At 38.2% G+C, this 26654-nt stretch overlaps 1 protein-coding gene across 1 annotated transcript in view; it reads right to left on the minus strand.

Annotated features, from left to right (window-relative positions):
* OSBPL11 (oxysterol binding protein like 11) overlaps positions 1-26654 on the minus strand; it is a 97449-nt gene that overhangs the window by 58482 nt on the left and 12313 nt on the right. The window contains exon 2 of the mRNA XM_068974210.1: positions 9904-9972. Coding sequence (XP_068830311.1) covers positions 9904-9972 — 69 coding nt within the window. The remainder of the gene's footprint in view (positions 1-9903; positions 9973-26654) is intronic.

The following is a 26654-nucleotide window of genomic DNA, read 5'->3' on the forward strand; positions in this document are numbered from 1 at the left end:
TTAATTCTTTGTCAGTTGCTTCATTTGCTATTATTTTCTCCCATTCTGAAGGCTGTCTTTTCACCTTGCTTATAGTTTCCTTTGTTGTGCAGAAGCTTTTAATTTTAATTAGGTCCCATTTGTTTATTTTTGCTTTTATTTCCAATATTCTGGGAGGTGAGTCATAGAGGATCCTGCTCTGATTTATGTCAGTGAGTGTTTTGCCTATGTTCTCCTCTAGGAGTTTTATAGTTTCTGGTCTTATGTTTAGATCTTTAATCCACTTTGATTTTATTTTTGTGTATGGTGTTACAAAGTATTCTAGCTTCATTCTTTTACAAGTGGTTGACCAGTTTTCCCAGCACCACTTGTTAAAGAAATGTGTCTTTAATCCGTTGTATATTCTTGCCTCCTTTGTCAAAGATAAGGTGTCCAGAGGTGTGTGAATTTATCTGTGGGCTTTCTATTTTTTCCATTGATCTATAGTTCTGTCTTTGTGCCAGTACCATACTGTCTTGATGACTGTGGCTTTGTAGTAGAGCCTGAAGTCAGGCAAGTTGATTCCTCCAGTTCCATTCTTCTTTCTCAAGATTGCTTTGGCTATTCGAGGTTTTTTGTATTTTCATATAAATTGTGTAATTATTTGTTCTAGCTCTGTGAAAAATACCGCTGGTAGCTTGATAGGGATTGCATTGAATCTGTAGATTGCTTTGGGTAGTATACTCATTTTTACTATATTGAGTCTTCCGATCCATGAACATGGTATATTTCTCCATCTATTAGTGTCCTCTTTGATTTCTTTCATCAGTGTTTTATAGTTTTCTATATATAGGTCTTTTGTTTCTTTACGTAGATATAGTCCTAAGTATTTTATTCTTTTCGTTGCAATGGTGAATGGAATTGTTTCCTTAATTTCTCTATTTTCTCATTATTAGTGTATAGGAATGCAAGGGATTTCTGTGTGTTGATTTTATATCCTGCAAATTTACTATATTCATTGATTAGCTCTAGTAATTTTCTGGTGGAGTCTTTAGGGTTTTCTATGTAGAGGATCATGTCATCTGAAAACAGTGAGAGTTTTACTTCTTCTTTTCCAGTTTGGATTCCTTTTATTTCTTTTTCTGCTCTGACTGCTGTGGCCAAAACTTCCAGAACTATGTTGAATAGTATGGTGAAAGTGGGCACCCTTGTCTTGTTCCTGACTTTAGGGGAAATGCTTTCAATTTTTCACCACTGAGGATAATGTTTGCTGTGGGTTTGTCATATATAGCTTTTATTATGTTGAGGTATGTTCCTTCTATTCCTGCTTTCTGGAGAGTTTTTATCATAAATGGATGTTGAATTTTGTCAAAGGCTTTCTCTGTATCTATTGAGATAATCATATGGCTTTTATTTTTCAATTTGTTAACGTGGTGTATTACATTGATGATTTGCAGGTATTGAAGAATCCTTGCATCCCTGGGATAAAGCCCACTTGGTCGTGGTGTATGATATTTTTAATGTGTTGTTGGATTCTGATTGCTAGAATTTTGTTAAGGATTTTTGCATCTATCTTCATCAGTGATATTGGCCTGTACTTTTCTTTTTTTGTGGCATCTTTGTCAGGTTTTGGTATTAGGGTGATGGTGGCTTCATAGAATGAGTTTGGAAGTTTACCTTCCTCTGCAATTTTCTGGAAGAGTTTGAGTAGGATAGGTGTTAGCTCTTCTCTAAATTTTTGGTAGAATTCAGCTGTGAAGCCATCTGGACTGGGCTTTTGTTTGCTGGAAGATTTCTGATTACACTTTCAATTTCTGTGCTTGTGATAGGTCTGTTAAGATTTTCTATTTCTTCCTGGTTCAGTTTTGGAAAGTTGTACTTTTCTAAGAATTTGTCCATTTCTTCCAAGTTGTCCATTTTATTGGCATATAATTGCTGATAGTAGTCTTTTATGATCCTTTGTATTTCTGTGTTGTCTGTTGTGATCTCTCCATTTTCATTTCTGATTTTATTGATTTGATTTTTCTCCCTTTGTTTCTTGATGAGTCTGGCTAATGGTTTGTCAATTTTATTTATCCTTTCAAAGAACCAGGTTTTGGCTTTGTTGATTTTTGCTATGGTCTCTTTTGTTTCTTTTGCATTTATTTCTGTCCTAATTTTTAAGATTTCTTTCCTTCTACTAACCGTGGGGTTCTTCATTTCTTCCTTTTCTACTTGCTTTAGGTGTAGAATTAGATTATTTATTTGACTTTTTTCTTGTTTCTTGAGGTATGCCTGTATTGCTATGAACCTTCCCCTTAGAACTGCTTTTACAGTGTCACACGGGTTTTGGGTTGTTGTGTTTTCATTTTCATTCATTTCTATGCATATTTTGATTTCTTTTTTGATTTCATCTGTGATTTGTTGGTTATTCAGCAGCGTGTTGTTCAGCCTCCATATGTTGGAATTTTTAATAGTTTTTCTCCTGTAATTGAGATCTAATCTTACTGCATTATGGTCAGAAAAGATGCTTGGAATGATTTCAATTTTTTTGAATTTACCAAGGCTAGATTTATGGCCCAGGATGTGATCTATCCTGGAGAAGGTTCCGTGTGCACTTGAGAAAAAGGTGAAATTCATTGTTTTGGGGTGAAATGTCCTATAGGTATCAATTAGGTCTAACTGGTCTATTGTATCATTTAAAGTTTGTGTTTCCTTGTTAATTTTCTGTTTAGTGGATCTAGCCATAGGTGTGACTGGGATATTAAAGTCTCCCACTATTATTGTGTTATTGTTAATTTCCCCTTTCATACTTGTTAACATTTGTCTTACATATTGCGGTGCTCCTATGTTGGGTGCATATATATTTATAATTGTTGTATCTTCTTCTTGGATTGATCCTTTGATCATTATGTAGTGGCCTTGTCTCTTTTCACAGCCTTTGTTTTAAAGTCTATTTTATCTGATATGAGTACTGCTACTCCTGCTTTCTTTTGGTCTCTATTTGCGTGGAGTATCTTCTTCCAGCCCTTCAGTTTCAGTCTGTATATGTCCCTTGTTTTGAGGTGGGTCTCTTGTAGACAACATATATAGGAGTCTTGTTTTTGTATCCATTCAGCCAGTCTTTGTCTTTTGGTTGGGGCATTCAACCCATTTACATTTAAGGTGATTATTGATAAATATGATCCCGTTGCCATTTACTTTATTGTTTTGGGTTTGAGTTTATACACTCTTTTTGTGTTTCCTGTTTAGAGAAGATCCTTTAGCATTTGTGGAGAGCTGGTTTGGTGGTGCTGAATTCCCTCAGCTTTTGCTTGTCTGTAAAGCTTTTGATTTCCCCTTCATATTTGAATGAGATCCTTGCTGTGTACAGTAATCTGGGCTGTAGGTTATTTTCTTTCATCACTTTAAGTATGTCCTGTCATTCCCTCCTGGCCTGACGAGTTTCTATTGAAAGATCAGGTCTTAGCCTTATGGGAATCCCCCTGTGTGTTATTTGTTGTTTTTCCCTTGCTGCTTTTAATATTTGTTCTTTGTGTTTGATCTTTGTTAATTAGATTAATATGTGCCTTGGGGTAAATGAGAAGCAAATAAGAGAAGCTGAAAGCAGCTACCTGAAAAGGGAGCTGGGAAAGCAAGACTATTGTTTTTCTCATTCATCTTTAGCATGCTTGTGACTTTTAAAGGGGCTTCCCTGGTAGTTCAGACAGTAAAGAATCTGAACAAATGGACAAACAAAAAATAAGGAAAGGAATGAATGAAGGAAATAAATAAAGAAACCTCTTTCTACTAGTCTAAGCAATAAGCCCAATTATTCCAAACAAAGAAAAAAGACTGGTCAAGTCAATTCAAAGAAAATTTAGAGAACAATGTTAGAAATCTCAAGTTACTGGGAACATGTATTTCTTATTCCAAAAGCATTACCACAAATCTACAACATGGGAAGCACGCACCTAGATATACAAAAGTAATACCGAGGAGGAACTGGTAAAATGACAGAATTGAGTCAATAACTGATTACCTAATACCAAGATGATGCTATGGACCCAGTGGCACCAATAATGCACATACAATTCGTGTATGATGAAAGACACAAATTAACCCAAATGTTCTTCCTTCACCCTTTCTCTGGAGATGTACAAGATGTGCAGATTGGAGATGGAGAGACAATACACATAGTAAGGAAACTGAGAGCTATTTTGCCCAGAAGGGGACTAGACTCTTGATTATAGTATTCTTAGCAAGCTGGTCTAACCTAGAAGTTAAAGAAACAGAATAAAAGGCTTAAGATTCAGCATCTTTCTTTATATGCTGAAAAGTCACCACATTGTTAAAAAGAAAAATTAAATAATTATTTATTTTGTGCAATTTCAAAATAATAAAGACTGCAAGTTTGAGAAAATGACTAATCCTCCAGAAAGACTGAAGGAGCCAAAGCAAAAACAACACCCAGTTGTGGATGTGACTGGTGATAAAAGCAAAATCTGATGCTGTAAAGAGAAATATTACATAGGAACCTAGAATTTTAGGTCCGTGAATCAAGGCAAATTGGAGGTGGTCAAACAGGAGATGTCAAGAGTGAACACTGACATTCTAGAAATCAGTGACTAAGGACTGGAATGGGTGAATTTAACTCAGATGACCATTATATATACTACAGTGGGCAGGAATCCCTTAGAGAAATGGAGTAGCCCTCATAGTAAACAAAAAAGTCCAAAATGCAGTACTTGGATGCAATCTCAAAAACGACAGAATGATATCTCTTCATTTCCAAGGCAAACCATTCAATATCACGGTAATCCAAGTCTATGTATGCCCCGACCAGTATCACTGAAGAAGCTGAAGTTGACAGGTTCTATGAAGACCTGTAAGAACTTTTAGAACTAACATCCAAAATAGATGTCCTTTTCATTAAAGGGGACTGGAATGCAAAAGTAGGAAGTCAAGAAATACCTGGAGTAATAGGCAAATTTGGCCTTGGAGTACAGAAAGAAGAAGGGCAAAGGATAATAGAGTTTTGCCAAGAGAACGCACTGGTCATAGCAAACACCCTCTTCCAACAACACAAGAGAAGACTCTACACATGGACATCACCAGATGATGATAATTCGGTTATCATTGACACCAAAATCAGACTGATTATATTCTTTGCAGCCAAAGATGGAGAAGCTCTATACAGTCGACAAAAACAAGACCGGGAGCTGACTGTGGCTCAGATCATGAACTCCTTATTGCCAAATTCAGACTTAAATTGAAGAAAGCGGGGGAAACCACTAGACCATTCAGTCATGACCTAAATCAAATCCCTTATGATTATACAGTGGAAGTGAGAAATAGATCTAAGGGACTAGATCTGATCGACAGAGTGCCTGATGAACTATGGACGGAGGCTCATGACATTGTACAGGAGACAGGGATCAAAACCATCCCCAAGAAAAAGAAATGCAAAAAAGCAAAATGGCTGCCTGAGGAGGCCTTACAAATAGCTGTGAAAAGAAGAGAAATGAAAAACAAAGGAGAAAAGGAAAGATACACCCATTTGAATATAGAGTTCCAAAGAATCGCAAGGAGAGATATGAAAGCCTTCCTCAGTGATCAATGCAAAGAAATAGAGGAAAACAGCAGAATGATAAAGACTAGAGATCTCTTCAAGAAAATTAGAGATACCAAGGGAACATTTCATGCAAAGATGTGCTCAATAAAGGACAGAAATGGTATGGACCTAACAGAAGCAAAAGATACTAAGAAGAGGTGAAAAGTATACACAGAACTATACAAAAAAGATCTTCATGAGCCAGATAATCACGATGATGTGATCACTCACCTAGAGCCAGACATCCTGTAATGGGAAGTCAAGTGGGCCTTAGGAAGCATCACTACGAACAAAGCTAGTGGAGGTGATGGAATTCCAGTTGAGCTATTTCAAATCCCGAAAGATGATGCTGTGAAAGTGCTGCACTCAATATGTCAGCAAATTTGGAAAACTCAGCAGTGGCCACAGGACTGGAAAAGGTCAGTTTTCATTCCAATCCCAAAGAATGTTGAAACTACCACACAATTGCACTCATCTCACATGCTAGTACAGCAATGCTCAAAATTCTCCAAGCCAGGCTTCAGCAATACATGAACCATGAACTTCCAAGTGTTCAAGCTGGTTGTATAAAAGGCAGAGGAACCAGAGATCAAATTGTCAACATCCACTAGACCATTGGGAGAAGGCAATGGCACCCCCCTCCAGTACTCTTGCCTGAAAAATCCCATGGACAGAGGAGTCTGGTATGCTGCAGTCCATGGGGTTGCTAAGAGTCGGACACAACTGAGTGACTTCACTTTCACTTTCCACTTTCATGCATTGGAGAAGGAAATGGCAATCCACTCCAGTATTCTTGCTTGGAGAATCCCAGGGACGGGGGAGCCTGGTGGGCTGCCGCCTATGGGGTCGCACAGAGTCGGACATGACTGAAGCGACTTAGCAGCAGCAGCTGGACCATCAAAAATGCAAGAGAGTTCCAGAAAAACATCTATTTCTGCTTTATTGACTATCCCAAAGCCTTTGACTGTGTGGATCACCATAAACTGTGGAAAATTCTGAAAGAGATGGGAATACCAGACCACCTGACCTGCCTCTTGAGAAACCTGTATGCATGTCAGGAAGCAACATTTAGAACTGGACATGGAACAACAGACTGGTTCCAAATAGGAAATGGGGTATGTCAAGGCTGTATACTGTCATCCTGCTTATTTAACTTATATGCAGAGTACATCATAACAAACACTGATGAAGCACAAGCTGGAATCAAAATTGCCGGGAGAAATACCAATTACCTCAGATATGCAGATGACACCACCCTTATGGCAGAAAGTGAAGAACTAAAGAGCTTGTGATGAAAGTGAAAGGGGAGAGTGGAAAAGCTGGCTTAAAGCTCAACATTCAGAAAACTAAGATCACGGCATCCAGCCCCATCACTTCATGCCAAAGAGATGCCGAAACAGTGGCTGACTTTATTTTGGGAGGCTCCAAAATCACTGCAGATGGTGATTGCAGCCATGAAATTAAAAGACACTTACTCTTGGAAGGAAAGTTATGACCAACCTAGACAGCGTATTAAAAAGCAGAGCCATTACTTTGCCAACAAAGGTCCATCTAGTCAAGGCTATGGTTTTTTCAGTGGTCACATATAGATGTGAGAGTTGGACTATAAAGAGGGCTGAGCGCAGAAGAATTGATGCTTTTTAATTGTGGTGTTGGAGAAGACGCTTGAGAGTCCCTTGGACTGCAAAGAGATCCAACCAGTCCATCCTATCAGTCCTGGGTGTTCACTGGAAGGACTAATGTTAAAGCTGAAATTCCAGTATTTGGGCCACCTGATGCGAACAGCTGACTCATTTGAAAAGACCCTGACGTTGGGAAAGATTGAGGGTAGCAGGAGAAGGGGACGACAGATGATGAGATGGTTGGATGGCATCACCGACTCAATGGACACGAGTTTGAGTAAACTCCGGGAGTTGGTGATGGACAGGGAGGCCTGGCGTCTGGGGTTTATGGGGTCGCAAGGAGTCAGACACAACTGAGCAACTGAACTGAACTGAACTGAACCTTTCTGTTCCTCTTTTATCATTCCATTTGCAATTCATGCTGGAAGCCAAGGATATCGCTGCTGTGTCACAAGCCTCCAGGCAGTCTGGTAGAAAAGGGAAAACGAGCTTGCAGTAAACCAGTTGACAACCTGAGACCTCTCTGATGGGACAAACGGAAAAAAGGTTGTGTTCTCAGTGGCAAATGGGGATGGGTTGTCTTCATTCCCACACTTCCTTTGCTGCTAAAATTGGCCCACTAGGACAGCTAGAAGAATCGCCAGGGCAGAAGCAGTGCCCTTCCCTATGCTAGAACTTTGCTTGGATCTCTTAGCTAACTTCCTGGGCAAGCAGTGGCCAATGGATCTTTTTAGTATGCTCCCCCACACAAGGATACAAACAGGCCCATTCTTCCCATGGCCTCAAGTCACCACTGACCTGAAATGCCATGTTTAACATATACTAAATCTTATATGCTTGGGTATACTTTGGAGCTTTCCTACTCCGTTCCACTTCTGAGATTTTCTCAGTAATATTCAATAATATAACATGAATGAAATTCGTTGAATGTCATGGGAAGAAAAGTTAACTTATTTCCCTTTTTAAAAAGAGAACAAAAAAACGTGATAAAGGAAAGTGACGTAAAAATTTTACAAAATATTTTATATTTCATTTAAATATATAAGCTTTCAAAAATTACATAAACACTAAGGTGATAAAATGCAAAATGAAAAGGCTCCCCTGACTTTGTTCTTTCTTAAAAAAAATAAAGGGTGAGAACCTCAGAGAACTACCCTTTTCACTTTAACAGGAATGATTGTCTTCTATAATTTCATATCCAGCTTTGACCTCTCATATGACCTCCAACTTCTAGCATATCACTCTTATGTGAAAGCCCTACTGTTACTTCAAATTAAACATATCCCAAACTGCCTTCTCTTTTAAGCAATCACATGTTCATTACAATGCTTCAACTATTTTTTGAATTCTGAAAAACATTCCCTCATACACTATGTACCACTTTCTAATTGTTTAAGGTAGAAAGGCAGAATCACCTTATTATTCCACCATAACCAAAATCAGAGATCTCCAAATGACATATGAATAAGAAGCAGTATTTATAATGAAAATACCAACTTTAAGTCAGAACTATTTGGGTTCAGATTCTAGCTTTATCACTTTTAAAAATAGTTTTAAAAAACCACAATGAGATAACAGTCAATACCCATTAAGATGGCTATTATACACACACATAGAAACAACAGAAAGTAAGTGTTGAGAAGATGTAGAGAAACTGGAATCCTTGTATACTGCTGGTGGGAATGTAAAACTGTGCAGCTGCTATGGAAAACAGTATGGAGATTTCCCCCAAAATTAAACACAGAATTACAATGTGATTCAGCAATTTCAATTCAGGGTATACACACACAAGAACGCGAGCAGTGACTCTGATATTGTGTACACCAACACTCACAGCAGCATTATTCACAACAGCCAAAAGATGGAAGCAACCCAAATGTCCACTGATTGATAACTGGATAAACAAAATGTGGTATATACTTACAAGGGACTGTTTTTCAGGCCTCGAAAGGTAGAGAATTCTGACACACACTACATGGATGAACTTTTGAGAACATTACACTAAATGAAATAAACCAACCACAAAAGGACAAATATTATATGATTCCACTTATATAAGGTACCTAGAGCAGTCAAATTCATAGAGAGAGAGAGTAGAAGAGTGGTTGCTTAAGGACTCAGGGGGAGAGGAAAATGTAAAATTATTGTTTAATGGGTACACTTTTAGTCTGAGAAGATGCAAAGAGTTCTGAGATGAATGGGGGTGATGATTGCACAAAAATGTCAATGTATTTAACAACACTGAACTGCATACCAAAAAATGTTTAAAATGGTAAATTTTATGTTATATTTTACCACAATAAAAGAATAAAAGTTTAGTCCCCTGCCCCACAAGTATCAATTCCACAAAGTATTTAAGATAGTTGGCTGTGCTACTTCTTGACTGCTTGTTTGACCTCAGGTTGGTTATTTAAACTTTTCAAGGTCCCAGAAGAGTTTAAGAATCCTCAACAGCTAAAGAAGCAAGAACCCTCAACAGGCACCTAACACAAATCTCTTTGCTGTCTCTAAACCACCCTAAAAGCCTAACCACTGGAAGTACACATAAGAAGCCCAAGGCGAATTGATACATGATACTAATCTTAACAGTAACTTCTGACGTATTTGGAGGCTGCAATTTGGACAATGTTAATTCCTCTTACCCCCTAAAAATAGAAAAAGAAAGTCATCAGATTTATAGAAAACATGTTTCCCAGTCATGTAACATCAGATTATAAAATCATCATGCCCAGACAGAATAATCACACTTACCTGTACTGCCACCCAGTGACAAGGTTGGTGTACTTCATTAGGTAGCCGTACACATTTTCCATGTGGTCACTGTTTCAAAAAGATCAGAAAGTGCCAAAATCAGTGAAAATTAGAAGAAATTCCAGGAAGTTAACTGTACAGTTGAGAAAATAGCTGTAGAGACATACTTTTTTCTATAAATGTCTCAAACTTACTTCAGAAGTAAAATTCATAGGTTAACAAATAGAGCTATTTATTTAATCCCCCATATTTCATATCCATAAGACTATGTATTTTATCAGAATTCTTCAAAGCAAGTGTAATCACCCATAAATTATTGGGTATTTCAAACATAAAATCATAAGTGTAAAATTACATAAATATGAAACAAATATACTATAAATATAAATAAAAGCATTTAATAACCTAATTTAATACTAAACAAACACAACCCAGTTTTATGGTTCCAGAATAAACTAAAAAAAAATCTCTAGGCTGAATAGTGCTTCCTCACTCTGGTGGGACACATTATGTCTCTGAATCTTTGGGCTTCCAAAATGAAGATCCTGTTTTCCATGTCTGTGACACGTCACTCCCACTCCCCGATCCCAGACAGGCATGAGGCAAAGTGCTCAACGCAAATCTTGCCACTGGAAAGATTTATTTGGAACCCGTATCATTAGCCTTACTACTACTGAGTTCCTTTACTTCTGCCCCCCCTTTTCTATTTAATAGATATATTCTGTTATAGTGGTTCCTAGAAAATGCAGATCTCACTACTTCTTTTCCAATATTTTAAACTTCCCTATACTTATGAAAAGATATCAAAGCTACAACTACATTGATATATCTTTTTGACATAAAGGCTTCATTTTTTATTTTATAATTTACATTACGAATTCCTTTTAAAATCCTCTAAAGTTTTAACTTTACACTATAAAATGCAACTAATATTAAACATTTATTTTCTCTACTATTCCTGAATTGCAGAACTTATTTGGTAAAAGTTCAGCTAACCACCATTTAGGAAATGGAAAGTATCAGACAACTGACAACCTTTAAAACATGGACATCAAAAGTGAAATCAAGAGAGAGCTGACACAACCAACAGAACAGAATTTTTAAAAGATGTAGATTGATCTGAATGACAAATGAAAAGAGATGAAGATAAAGACACTCTCCTGTGTAAACACACAACAAAATGACCATAAGGGTCTAGGTGTTGTTATTATTGGAGATGAAATGGAAGGATGCCTCAGGAATAAACTCAGTGTTGGGTGCCTTTCTAACCTCATTTCTTCAGAGTGCTTGGAAATAAAGATCAAATCTGAAAGTAAAGAACTGATCCCAGTTCAAAAAAAATTTTTTTTCTATATTTTTCTTCCAATCCAAGATTAGCAAAAAACACTGTTTTTTCACTAACATTAAATGAAAATGCTCAAGCCCTTTTGGTTTTATAAGGTCAGTAATCTCAAGAAGGTAAAATGCCAACCAAAAGTTATGATAATTATATATATACTCTGTCATGTTAAAACTGACAGTACCATTTGAATTCTCATTTCAGTGTTTTCTAAAGCCCATATCTAGAGGAAGGATTCTTCTCTGAAACTCAATCTATTAGCACCCTTAGGTCACAACAAAGGTACTTCTTTCAGTTACACTGGTACTTGAAAAGTCAGAGAGATACTCCTCTAGTCTGGTTCTCAAATTTTTCCCAGGCTTCAAACAGCTTTCTGGGGCCACAGGAGTCCCAACGTCCCTGGACTCTGCCCCAAAATAATTTCACAAAAAGTTCCTTGTCTGTTTTTGATATTTCACATATAGCTTAACTGTCTTGAATAGTCCTCATCCTCAAAACTTATTCCTTCACTTATATATGGAATCTAGTTATGACCCCCAACAACAAAAAAAAAAAACCCAAACTCATAGATAGAAGAGATTAGTGGCTGCCAGAAGTGACAGATGAACAAAATGGGTGAAAGTGATCAAAAGACACAAACTTGAAGTTATAAAATAAGTAAGTCCTAGGGATGTTATTTATAGCATGGTGACTATAATTAATACTACTATATTGTACATTTGAAAGTTGCTAAGTATAGATCTTAAAAGTTCCCATCATAAGGAAAAAAAAGTGTGATAGATGTTAACTAGACTTGTGATCATTTTGCAACATATAAAAAAATCACCGAACACCTAAAAGTAATGTTACATGACAATTATATTCAAATTTTTAAAAACCTTATTCTTTGCTTATTCTTATGGCTTTATAACCTCAATATTTATTTAATTACATCCTGTATCAACCCACAAGAGGACTAAAGTGTCACACAACCAGAATTAAATATTTCCCTAAAGTACCCAGATAGTCCATAATTCACCATTTTTTATTTTCCACTTTAATCTAGGTTCTCTACACCAAGCTTTCATTACTAAATAAGAATCATTTCATAGCTATTAGTATGTAATAAAAACATTACAATTCAATTATAGTTCACTTCCTCTGGTTCTAGGACTACCTATATTCTTCAAATGGATATATGAACTGTGCAGAAAATCTGTCTTAAAACTTCAAATAAACTATCAACAACTAAGAAAAACAAAACTCTTCATTTCAAAGCAATGAGGGCTCATGTTCCTTACCTTTGTTCAGTCCCTCATATTATTAAAGGTATTCCTTATTTGGGTCGTAAGTTATTTGTATTAGTCATTTAATGAATATCAATGAAGTTTTTAGAGTATAATTTCAGTAGCATTTTTCACTAAACAACAAAAGTTTATCTTCATACTGCATAGTAACGTTTTATGTTCAATTTTTAATGTTTTTTAGTATTTTTGATTCTTGTATCTAAAAAGTTAACCTTCTCACAAAAATCACAATAGGGATACTGACACGGTTCATTTGATAGTAGCATAAAGCCAACTTCAAAAGAAACAAATTCAAACATGCAATTTAAGCTGCTGGCCTGCTTTTACCACAGAAAACAGACATCTGAGGTTACAAAGAACCGACTTAAGAACATCCCATCCCTGAACAGCTGGTGACACTGTCCTTCTCATCCTTCCCCTTCTCTCGGCAGTGCAACCAGCTGATGTGGAACCACTGTGCCATCTGGTGGCCCATATAAAAAGCTCTGTGAGTGAACGTCCTTTGTTCACTCTTTCTTCCACTTCCTTGTAATTGAGTTATGTAGTACCTCTAACACTCATGGTTTGCTCCCAATTAAAATATGTGAATGTAACTGAAGATTTACCTGTTAATATGAATAAAACCTAGTTGTTAAAGTGGGAATATACCACATATTTGATTATAGCATACTAATATTTTTCCTATGAAGTAGAGATGATGGTTCAAAAGATTAACACACTGAAAAATAAGCAATAAAAAAGGTAATTTCTTCTGTCCTTCAGCAACTCCACCACTCAAACTGGGTACATTCTGATCTTGTTAACATTTTATTGAAATCAAGCTAGAAGCTGATAATCTCTAAACACAGCTGATGAACTGAACTGTCAAGCAGCATTATTCTATTTAATTTGCTGTTTGTCACCTCCCAAGTAGCTTAATAATGACTGTTTCAATTTCTAATTCTCCATTATTATAACACATATTTTTTAATTCTTCTTCATCAGACTTAAGGAAAACATGTGAAAGTGAAGTCGCTCAGTCGTGTCCGACTCTTTGCAACCCCGTGGACTGTAGCCCGCCAGGCTCCTCTGTCCATGGGATTCTCCAGGCAAGAATACTGGAGTGGGTTGCCATCTCCTTCTCCAGGGGATCTTCTCAACCCAGGGATCGAACCCGGGTCTCCTGCATTGCAGGCAGACACTTTATCCTCTGAGCCACCAGGGAAGACTAAGGAAAACATGCAGAAGCTTCTCAATTAAGCTACTTTTTAAACAGTTTCAAATCCTTTTATTTCAGTTCAACACAATTGTTCAGTACCTTCTAAATATAAAGCACTCTGAAAATCTACTGAAAAGGATAGGGAAATAAAAAAGGCTATACCTCTCCATCCCAAATTCATTACCAAATATAAGAAAAACATCTTCTTGAAGAAAACGACAATGACCCACAGCGACTCTGTTTTTAGCTGTCATACAAATGAAAAGGATAGCTTGTTAAAGATACAGTATTCATTAAACAAAGACATAGGATTCAATGGTGATTAGGTTGAAGTGACAGGACTTGTCAGATGTGGAATGAGAGTGAGAGTAAGAGTAAGACAGAAGGGACAAAGGCAAAAACCCAGATTTCCAGCTGGCACAACTGTGTAGATATGAACACCTTCACTGAACTGGGGATCATAACAGAAGTTTTGGATTTGTTCCAAATTACCATGGTGATTTTAAGGGACCTGTGAGACATAACACAAGGAGAGACCCAATAAGGTAGTATGATTTGGATTGAACACACAGATTTTGGTGGTAATCAGCACATAAGCATATAACTGGTATTTGAAACCATGAGGGTAAATCACCTAGGAATTACACAAATGACAAGGGGTAGTAGGTGGAAGGGAGGCTCAGGAGAGAGGGGAGATATATAAACCTATGGCTGATCCATGTTGAAGTATGGCAGAAACCAACACAATATTGTAATCATCCTTCAATTAAAAATAAATAATTTTTTTAATGACAAGAGAAGGGACAGATTCTAAGAGAGAACCCTAGAGAAAAGTTTTATAGGCAAGAGGAATACAGAGAGGAGATAAGAAGTGGCTGAATAGTAAGACAAAAACCAGGAGTATTTCAAGTAAGTATTTGGTCAAGAATGTTAATACTATTTGAGGAGTAAAGGAAAATGAAGATTGAGAAATTTCTATTAGATTCAACAACCAAGGGAATCCACTGGTGGTCCAGTGGTTGGGAATCAGTGCTTTCTCTTGTGTGGGCCTGGGTTCAATCCCTGATAAGGGGACTAGGATCCCATAAGCCACGATGCATGACCAAAAAAAAAAAAAATTAACAACCAAGAGATAATAATTCAGTGTAATGATGAAGGCAGAGCTAGCTGGCAATGAACTGAAGAAACACTGGGAGAAAGAAAAGTGGTTAAGGCAATGTGGGCTTAAGGCAGGGATAGTTCAAAGTGCCTGATGGGTAGGGTACAGTAAACAGAAAAGGCTCACAACTCAGAAGAGAGATGGAAATGAGGGAGAGGTGGGCTCCAGAGCCCAGGTAGAGGAACCAGCATCAGGTACTTTAGGACACTTAATTATAGGCAGAAGTGTATGCAAGCTGTAGTGAAGAAGGTGCCAGTCAGCCACAGTTCAATATTCCTACTTTCTACTAGGTAAAAACTGTCCTCCAAAAAGGCTGAGCTTTGGTTCAATCCCTTGATAATATAAATAGCATGAACGGAGGGAGCCACCTTCTTAGTTGAGGAAAAAGCCACTGACAACAGATGGGAATGATTGCAACACATGTACCTCCTTCTGCTGTAAAGATATTCCACAGAGCAGCACTGCTTCTTACTCATCCTAGCAGCCCTTGCAGCACCCAGTGCATAGTCTGGGATATAAACAGGTGTTCACTACATCTCTGTTGAATGAATTAAGCAATAAGAAGACAAAAAGTAAAATTTTCCTACAAAAGCACAAGACAACTGAGAAACTTGCAAAAAGAAAAGAAAAAAGAAAAAATTTAAATTCACAGCCTGTATACTGAAATAAATCCCAGATAAAACAAATTCTAAATGCAACTATCTTAATCTATACCAAAAAGTATACAGTCAAGGGAGACTCTCGCCTTTCTGCTAAAGAGTCTTAAAAATGTTAATGCTCCTTGGCCTAAGAATTTCACTTCTAGGTATCCTGACAGACAACAGAAATGTAGACAAACATAATATGCAAATATGTCCACTGTAGCACTATGTACAATAGTAAAAAATATAAATTGGAAAAAAGAGGAAGTGAAAAGGAAAGAAAGAAAAACAAACTAAACAAATGAAATTAAGAAAATGAATAACTAATATAGAATAGTATTCACCAGTTAAAATGTTTATGAGTTAGGCATTTAAACATGTATACTATCATGTAAGAAATGAATCGCCAGTCTAGGTTTGATACCGGATACAGGATGCTTGGGGCTGGTGCACTGGGATAACCCAGAGAGATGATATGGGAAGAGGGATGGGAAGAGGATTCAGGATTGGGAACTCATGTACACCCGTGGTGGATTCATGTCAATGTATGGCAAAACCAACACAGTACTGTAAGGTAAAATAAAAATAAATAAATAAATAAAATGTTTATGAGTTTTTAACATGGGGAAACACTTATCAAGAGCCTAAAATTGCAGGTTACAGAATTTTATATAGTGTGTAAAATATATGCACAGGCATATATGCTGTACATATATTTTACAACAAAAGTACACAAAGTTATAACTGTGGTTATCACTGGACAGAAGAATTATGGTTGATTTAATTTGCTTCCTTTACTGTTTCACATTTTTCAATTTTAATACATTATTTTTATAATCAAGTAAAATATTTTAAAACATTCAATCATACTGAGTAGGTGGGACGGTCCAGACACAGAGCTATTTATACTTATTAATAGAGGTATGGATGAAGTTTTTTAAAACTTTCCAATATGGCATTGCTTTTTGGGGATGTAAAACTATGTTCCTATAAGCCTTTAATTCTCAAATTAGGTTACACATACCCAAAACTGGGCTAGGTGGTTAGGAGAACAGGGTAAAACAGGCTATATTTCTAGAGCAAGCTTATTTGACTGTAAGAAATTGAAGCATTTTTAATGTTAAAACTCACATAAATGTTAAGAAACTTGCTCCCTGTTCACATATTTTCATGAGGATGACTTCACCAGAGAGCTCCTGTCTTCCTCTCCCAGCCTTCCCCCTTCCCTTCACTCTTCCATAGCTAGGCATGAATAGTTCACTCCTTCTGGGCGCTCTTCTTTGTATCCTAGACTATCTACCCAGAGAACATATTCTCATTTGCTCTGACAGAGATAGGACGTGAATATTCTAAGCTGCTTGTAACGAGGTGAATGTGTGCATGCGTGTGTGTGTGTGTAAGTGCTCACCAGTGTCTGACACTTCTGAGACCACACAGACTATAAACCACCAGGCTCCTCTGTCCATGGAATTCTCCAGGCAAGAATACTGCAGTGGGTTGCAATTTCCTGCTCCAAGGGATCTGGCCGATCCAGGGATCCAAGCCAAGTGTCCTGTGCCTCCTGGACTGGCAGGCAGATTCTCAACCACTGCACCACCAGGGCGGCCCTTACCCATCAAAAACAAAACCAAGGGACTTCTCTCATGGTCCAGTGGGTGAGACTCTGTGCTTCCACTGCAGGGAGCAGGGGTTTGATTCCTGGTCAGGGATCTAAGGTCCCACATGTTGTGTGGTGCAGCCAAAAATATAAATAAATAAAACCAAGCAAAACAGAAAATAACAAGTGTTGTTAAGAATGTAGAGAAATTAGAACACTTGTGCATTGCTGGTGGGACTACAAAATGGTGCAGCCACTGTGGAGAACAGTATAATCGTTTCTCAAGAAGTTAAATATAGAATTACTATATTCAGCAATTTCACTTCTGGGTAGATACACAAAAGAATAAAAGCAAGAACTCCAACAGATATTTGCACACAAATATTTATAGCAACATTATTCACAACAGCCAAAAGGCAGAAATAACTCTGGACAGTCCCATGTAAATCAGTGAAGCCAGAATATTCCCTCACATCATACACAAAAATAAACTCAAAATGATTTAAAGACTTAAATATAAGATAAGACACCATAAAACTCCCAGAAAGAACATAGGCAAAACATTCTGACATAAACAGTACCACTATTTTCTTAGGTCAGTCTCCCAAGGAATAAAAGCAAAATCACACAAATGGGACCTAATCAAATTTACAAGCTTTTGCACAGCAAAGGAAACGATAAACAAACTGAAAAGACAGCCTACAGAGTGGGAGAAAATATTTGCAAATGATGCAACCAACAAGGGCTTAATTTCCAAAACAAACAGCTTCTACAATTCAATAACAAAAACAAACAAACAACCCAAGCAAAAAAATGGGCAGATGATCTAAACAGACATTTCTCCAAAGACAACATATAGATGGCCAACAGGCACATGAAAAGATGCTAATTATTAGAGAATTATCCAATGACAGATAAATGTTACTCAAAATTTTATTTTACGCTGACATTAATAACATTTACTTATTTTAAAATTATTCAGTAATTGTTCTCCAGTATGTTAAAACTTATTATAAAAAAAAAACAAAATAAGATACATGCACCCCTACATTCATAGCAGCACTATTTACAATAGACAAGACATAGAAACAACCAAAATGTCCACTGACAGATGAATGGATGAAGATGTGGTACACACACATACATCAGTTCAGTTCAGTTCAGTCGCTCAGTCCTGTCTGACTCTTTGCGACCCCATGAATCGCAGCACGCCAGGCCTCCCTGTCCATCACCATCTCCCGGAGTTCACTCAGACTCTCGTCCATCGAGTCAGTGATGCCATCCAGCCATCTCATCCTCTGTCGTCCCCTTCTCCTCCTGCCCCCAATCCCTCCCAGCATCAGAGTCTTTTCCAATGAGTTAACTCTTCACATGAGTTGGCCAAAGTATTGGAGTTTCAGCTTTAGCATCAGTCCCTCCAATGAACAGCCAGGGCTAATCTCCTTCAGAATGGATTGGTTGGATCTCCTTGCAGTCCAAGGGGCTCTCAAGAGCCTTCTCCAACACCACAGTTCAGAAAGCATCAATTCTTCGGCGCTCAGCCTTCTTCACAGTCCAACTCTCACATCCATACATGACCACAAGAAAAACCATAGCCTTGACTAGACGTACTTTTTTGGGCAAAGTAATGTCTCTGCTTTTGAATATGCTATCTAGGTTGGTCATAACTTTTCTTCCAAGGAGTAAGCGACTTTTAATTTCATGGCTGCAGTCACCATCTGCAGTGATTTTGGAGCCCAAAAAATAAAGTCTGACACTGTTTCCACTGTTTCCCCATCTATTTCCCATGAAGTGATGGGACCGGATGCCATGATCTTTGTTTTCTGAATGTTGAGCTTTAAGCCAACTTTTTCAGCCTCCTGTTTCATTTTCATCAAGAGGCTCCTTAGTTCTTCTTTGCTTTCTGCCATAAGGGTGGTGTCATCTGCATATCTGAGGTGATTGATATTTTCTCCCGGCAATCTTGATTCCAGCTTGTGCTTCTTCCAGCCCAGCGTTTCTCATGATGTACTCTGCATAGAAGTTAAATAAGCAGGGTGACAATATACAGCCTTGACGTACTCCTTTTCCTATCTGGAACCAGTCTGTTGTTCCATGTCCAGTTCTAACTGTTGCTTCCTGGCCTGCATATAGGTTTCTCAAGAGGCAGGTCAGGTGGTCTGGTATTCCCATCACTTTCAGAATTTTCCACAGTTTATTGTGATCCACACAGTGAAAGGCTTGGGCATAGTCAATAAGGCAGAAATAGATGTTTTTCTGGAACTCTCTTGCTTTTTCTATACACACACAGAAATGAACTATTGCTCAGCCATTAAAAAGAGTGAAATAATGCCATTTGCAGCAATATGCATGGACCTCTAGGTTCGCCCAAAGTGAAGTTAAGGCAGAAAGAGAAAGACAAATACCATATGATACCACTTATATGTGGACTCTAAAATACAACACAAATGAACATATCTATGAAACAGAAACAGACCCACAAATATAGAGAACAGACTTGTGATTGCCAAGGGGGAATAGGGGTCGGGGAGGAAGGATTGGGCATTTGGGATCAGCAGATGCAAACTATTATACACAGGATGGATAAACAAGTCCTACTGTCTAGCACCAGAAACTACATTTAATATTCTGTGATAAACCATAATGGAAAAGAATATGAAAAAGAAAAAATATATATCTGAGTCACTTTGCTGTAGAGCAAAAATTAAACACATTGTAAATCAACAATACTCCAATTAAAAAAAATTTTTAAAGCAGAAACAACTCAGGTATCCACAACAGATAAATGGATAAATAAAATGTACTGTGTGTGTACATATATATATATATACACATGAAATACTTATTCAGCCTTCAAAGAAAAAGAAGGAAATTCTGACACATGGTACAACATGGATAAATCTTGAGGACACTGCTAAATGAAATAAGCTAATCACAAAATGACAAGTATTTTATGATTCCACTTACATGAGGTACGTAGATTTGTCAAAATCAGAGACAGAAGGTAGAACAGTGGTTGGGGCGGGGGCTGATATAAGAAGTTATTTAATAGTTATAGAGTTTTAGTTTGGGACGATAAAAAATTCTGGAATGAATAGTGGAGATGGCTGCATAACAATGTGAATATATTTAAGGCCACTGAACTTATAGATACTTACAAATGGTTAAAGTAACAAATTTTATGATATGTACATTTTACAATTAAAAAAACTCTGATAATTTGACTGCATCCTATCTGATCCTTATGTCCTCTCAACTGGTCCTGAACTCATGATGTTATGTATTCATCTCTGAAAAACCCAGTAACATACTCAGTTCAGTTCAGTCGCTTAGTCATGTCCAACTCTTTGCGACCCCATGAATCGCAGCACACCAGTCCTCCCTGTCCATCACCAACTCCTGGAGTTCACTCAAACTCACGTCCATCGAGTCGGTGATGCCATCCAGCCATCTCATCCTCTGTCATCTCCTTCTCCTCCTGCCCCCAATCCCTCCCAGCATCAGAGTCTCTTCCAATGAGTCAACTCTTCGCATGAGGTGGCCAGAGTACTGGAGTTTCAGCTTTAGCATCATTCCTTCCAAAGAAATCCCAGGGCTCATCTCCTTCAGAATGGATTGGTTGGATCTCCTTGCAGTCCAAGGGACTCTCAAGAGTCTTCTCCAACACCATAGTTCAAAAGCATCAATTCTTTGGCGCTCAGCTTTCTTCACAGTCCAACTCTCACATCCATACATGACCACTGGAAAAACCATAGCCTTGACTTGATGGACCTCTGTTGGCAAAGTAATGTCTTTACTGTTCAATATGCTATCTAGGTTGGTCATAACTTTTCTTCCAAGGAGTAAGCGTCTTTTAATTTCATGGCTGCAGTCAGATATATTACAGGGTAGAATATAAATCCTCATGAATTTTGAAGATCATGAAGTTCCATCAGCCATGGGCTCCTTTAAATCACAAACTGCACTGACTGTCTTACACAATTAAGAGAGCTTTCATAAAGGAAGTTTGAGAAACACAGCTGCAAAACATTTGCCTACACAGACTGGAAACAGAAAGAAAAATTCAATATATAATCCTATAGTTACAGACAACTAAATCCCTCATGCAGATAACTAGCCATCTGAAGATGGGAAAGAGGAAATTTATACATGAAAAAGTAGAAAGTCAACTCTAACACTTACAGAAAGGAAGTTGTTTATTATAAGGTGAAGAGCAGGAGTTTAACCCAGACAAACACAAGTTTGAATCCCAGTGTTGACCTTAGGCAAGTAACACATCCAGTCTTATGTCTTTATCTGTAAATGTGAATTAAAAAACCTAACTTCAGATTTATAATGAGGAATGAAGAAGAGATATTTCAATCCAAATATATTTGAAGCACACTTCAATATGGTGAATGCCCAGGAAATACTGGTTTTCTCTCATTCAAAGGAGTCAATTCCTCTGCAGACAAAGGGCTCATTTTCTAGATCAGTTCTCTAGATCTGTCTTACCCTGTTAGACTGACATTTTCAGGTCAGAATGATGGGATCTAAAAAGCTCTGAGTCTCCCACTTCTTTTATTTGAAAAAAATAATTTTTTTGTCCACTAGGTATCTTGTCAAGAACTATGAAGGGTCTGAGACATCATCCTATTTTGTTGTTGTTCAGTCACTCAATCGTGTCCAACTCTGCAACCCTATGGACTGCAGTGCCTCAGGCTTCCCTGTCCTTCACTGCCTCCCAGAGTTTGCTCAAACTCATGTCCATTGAGTTGGTGATACCATCCAACCACCTCACCTCATCCTCTGTCATATTCTTCTTCTTTTGCCTTCTATCTTTCCCAGCATCAGGGTCTTTTCCAATGAGTCGGCTCTTCGCATCAGGAGGCCAAAGTTTGGAAGTTTAGCTTCAGCAACAGTCCTTCTCATGAATATTCAAGATTGATTCCCTTTAGAATTGACAGATTTGATCTCCGTGTAGTACAACGGACTTTCAAGGTCTTTTCCAGTCACCACAATTTGAAAGCATCAATTCTTTGGTGCTCAGCCTTCTTTATGGTCCAACTCTCACATCCGTACTGGAAAAACCATCACTTTGACTATACGGATCTTTGTCAGCAAAGTGATGTCTCTGCTTTTTAATATGCTATCTAGGTTTGTCGTAGTTTTTCTTCCTAGAAGTAAGTGTCTTTCAATTTCATGGCTGCAGTCACTGTCTGCAGGGATTTTGGAGCCCAAGAAAATCAAATCTGCCACTGTTTCCACTTTCACCCTATTTGCAAGCCAACAAATTAGCTTGCCACAGTTTCCTGGATGCTGGCAGAATACATTAAACTCCTATGTCAGAGACCAAAGACTTCAGTAGTCACAGCAATACCAGTAGATTATCAGCCCAGTCACATGGGGCAATGCAGAGGGCAGGAGATGCCTGCATATGTGGTAGGCTGCAGTACAGACAAGGAACCTTGAGTGGAGGGAACCCAAATCTTTTAAGAACAGTAAGTCTATGTGACCTCCATGGCAAGGAGACATTATCTTTATTATACTGGACAGTAAACAAACCTGACTTTTGCTCAGGAGAGAGATATTATCTCTATCCTCTAAGACTTTTTGCTATACAAATATTTTTTGAAAAAAAAAAAAAACAGTAAAGAGCAAAGGAGAGTCAGTACCTCAATGCACAAGGGAAGCAGAAGTATCAGCGACCCATAAAGAATTTTTTCCTAATAACTGTTCCCTAACTACATACATATACAGTGAAAAATCTCTTTCCAACCTTGTCTTCCACCAACAGTTTCCTCCTGAGAGATAAGCACTTCCCTCAACTTTTTATCATCTTTTCAAGAGACAGTCTATGTACCTACAAGTGTGTGTGCACACTTGTGTGCACTCACTAATTTTTTTTTAAATGGTTGCTACTACATACACTGTACCTTGCTTTTTTCACAATTTTCTTAGGGATGATTTCATTTTGACACATATGGATTTAATTCATTCTTAGCATCTGCATAGAAACCCACTGCACAGCAGTATTACTATATATTTAACTAATCCTCCTAGTGATGGACATTTGCTTCCAGGCTTTTATTATTACAAACAATACTATAACCAACTAAGTTATACACATCTTTGTATATATTTGCTAAAAGTGAAATTCCTAGGCGAAAAAGATATGCATTTTTAAAATTTATTTTTAATTGGAGGATAACTGCTTTACAATGTTGTACTGGTTTCTGCTGTACAACGATGTGAATCAGCTATATGTACACATATATCCCCTTCCTCCTGAACCTCCCTCCCATCCATCTAGGTCATCACAGAGCGCCAGGCTAGGCTCCCTGTGTCATACAGCAATTTCCCACTACCTATCTATTTTAGACATGGTAGTGTATTTACGTAAATGCTACTCTCTCAACTTCGTTCCATCCTCTGCAAATAGGTTTATCAGTATCATTTTTCTAGATTCTATATACATGCATTAATATACAATATTTGTTTTTCTTTTTCTGACTTACTACACTCTGTATAACAAGCTCTAGGTTCATCCACCTCACTTCAACTGACTCAAATTTGTTCCCTGAAATGTATATGCATCTTTAATTTTTATATATTGTCAATCTGCTCTCTAAAGAGGCTGCAACCAATGTTAACTCCCACTTAGACTTTACTTATGAACAGGACTTTCAGAAATTACTAGTAAGATTTTCAATACCTTTATCTTCAAAATTAAGTTTCTAAAGCTTAAGTGTGAGGTAATATATACTATGGAATGCACATCTGAAAGGGATACATGATCAAGTTTTGACTTTCCCACTGACTAACGTGCGTGACATTGTACAGGAAACAGGGATCAAGACCATCCCCATGGAAAAGAAATGCAAAAAAGCAAAATGGCTGTCTGGGGAGGCCTTACAAATAGCTGTGAAAAGAAGAGAGGCGAGAAGCAAAGGAGAAAAGGAAAGATATAAGCATCTGAATGCAGAGTTCCAGAGAATAGCAAGAAGAGATAAGAAAGCCTTCTTCAGCGATCAATGCAAAGAAATAGAGGAAAAGAACAGAATGGGAAAGACTAGAGATCTCTTCAAGAAAATTAGAGATACCAAGGGAACATTTCTTGCAAAGATGGGCTCGATAAAGGACAGAAACGGTCTGGAACTAACAGAAGCAGAGGATATTAAGAAGAGGTGGCAAGAATACACAGAAGAACTGTACAAAAAAGAGCTTCACGACCCAGATAATCATGATGATGTGATCACTAATCTAGAGCCAGACATCCTGGAATGTGAAGTCATGTGGGCCTTGGAAAGCATCGCTACAAACAAAGCTAGTGGAGGTGATGGAATTCCAGTTGAGCTGTTTCAAATCCTGAAAGATGATGCTGTGAAAGTGCTGCACTCAATATGCCAACAAATTTGGAAAACTCAGCAGTGGCCACAGGACTGGAAAAGGTCAGTTTTCATTCCAATCCCAAAGAAAGTCAATGCCAAAGAATGTTGAAACTACCACACAATTGCACTCATCTCACATGCTAGTAAAGTAATGCTCAAAATTCTCCAAGCCAGGCTTCAGCAATACGTGAACCGTGAAATACCTGATGTTCAAGCTGGTTTTAGAAAAGGCAGAGGAACCAGAGATCAAATTGCCAACATCCTCTGGATCATGGAAAAAGCAAGAGAGTTCCAGAAAAACATCTATTTCTGCTTTACTGACTATGCCAAAGCCTTTGACTGTGTGGATCACAATAAACTGTGGAAAATTCTCAGAGATGGGAATACCAGACCACCTGACCTGCCTCTTGAGAAATCTGTATGCAGGTCAGGAAGCAGCAGTTAGAACTGGATGTGGAACAACAGACTGGTTCCAAATAGGAAAAGGAGTACGTCAAGGCTGTATGTTGTCACCCTGCTTATTTAACTTCTATGCAGAGTACATCATGAGAAATGCTGGACTGGAAGAAACACAAGCTGGAATCAAGATTGCCGGAAAAAATATCAATAACCTCAGATATGCAGACGACACCATCCTTATGGCAGAAAGTAAAGAGGAACTAAAAAACCTCTTGATAAAAGTGAAAGAGGAGAGTGAAAAAGTTGACGTAAAGCTCAACATTCAGAAAACGAAGATCACAGCATCCGGCCCCATCACTTCATGGGAAATAGATGGGGAAACAGTGGAAACAGTGTCAGACTTTATTTTGGGGGGCTCCAAAATCAGTGCAGATGGTGAGTGCAGCCATGAAATTAAAAGTCGCTTACTCCTTGGAAGGAAAGTTATGACCAACCTAGTCAGCATATTCAAAAGCAGAGACATTACTTTGCCAACAAAGGTCCATGCAGTCAAGGCTGTGGTTTTTCCAAAGGTCATGTATGGATGTGAGAGTTGGACTGTGAAGAAGGCTGAGCACCGAAGAATTGATGCTTCTGAACTGTGGTGTTGGAGAAGACTCTTGAGAGTCCCTTGGACTGCAAGGAGATCCAACCAGTCCATTCTGAAGGAGATGAGCCCTGGGATTTCTTTGGAAGGAATGATGCTAAAGCTGACACTCCAGTACTTTGGCCATCTCATGCAAAGAGTTGACTCATTGGAAAAGACTCTGATGCTGGGAGGGATTGGGGGCAGGAGGAGAAGGGGATGACAGAGGATGAGATGGCTGGATGGCATCATGGACTCCATGGATGTGAGTTTGAGTGAACTCTGGGAGTTGGTGATGGACAGGGAGGCCTGGCATGCTGCGATTCATGAGGTCGCAAAGAGTCGGACACTACTGAGCGACTGAACTGACTGACTGACTGAATGCCACGAGTGACATTGGCCAAATCACTTAAATTCTCTGTCAGCTTTCTCATGTGTAAGATGATCTTTTCAATCTAAAATGTGTGTACATTACTCATCACTCAAAATCCCAAAGGTTTTTCTCAAAAGAAAATTGTCATTTCAAAAGTACAGTTTGCATGTAAGAGCAACATATTTCACATTTAAAATTTTTAGAGAAAAGTAGACATTATTTTTCTAGCACAATATCTTGTTCACATAGTAGCATTTACTTACACCCCATATACTCTCAAAAAGTCTTCATAGTAGCCATTTCAATAAGACTTGGACACTACAGAACAAGAGAACAGCAGGATACTAAAAGTCCCTGCTATCCTCTCCCTATCTGAATATCTATTCTCTCTACTTTTGTTATGTACCTCTCTCTAGCTTTAATTCCAAAAACACACATTGAAATTTTGCCTGTTCAGCATAATTCAAGAAAGAATACATTCTTCCCTTGTGCTGCTGCTAAGTCACTTCAGTCGTGTCCGACTCTGTGTGACCCCATAGACAGCAGCCCACCAGGCTCCCCCGTCCCTGGGATTCTCCAGGCAAGAACACTGGAGTGGGTTGCCATTTCCTTCTCCAATGCATGAAAGGAAAAGTGAAAGTGAAGTCACTCAGTTGTGTCCGACTCCTAGCGACCCCATGGACTGCAGCCTACCAGGCTCCTCCGTCCCTGGGAGTTTCCAGGCAAGAGTACTGGGGTGGGCTGCCATTGCCTTCTCCTCTTTC

This window comes from Capricornis sumatraensis, chromosome 1 (genome assembly GCF_032405125.1).
Source record: "Capricornis sumatraensis isolate serow.1 chromosome 1, serow.2, whole genome shotgun sequence".
Taxonomy (NCBI): Eukaryota; Metazoa; Chordata; class Mammalia; order Artiodactyla; family Bovidae; genus Capricornis; species Capricornis sumatraensis.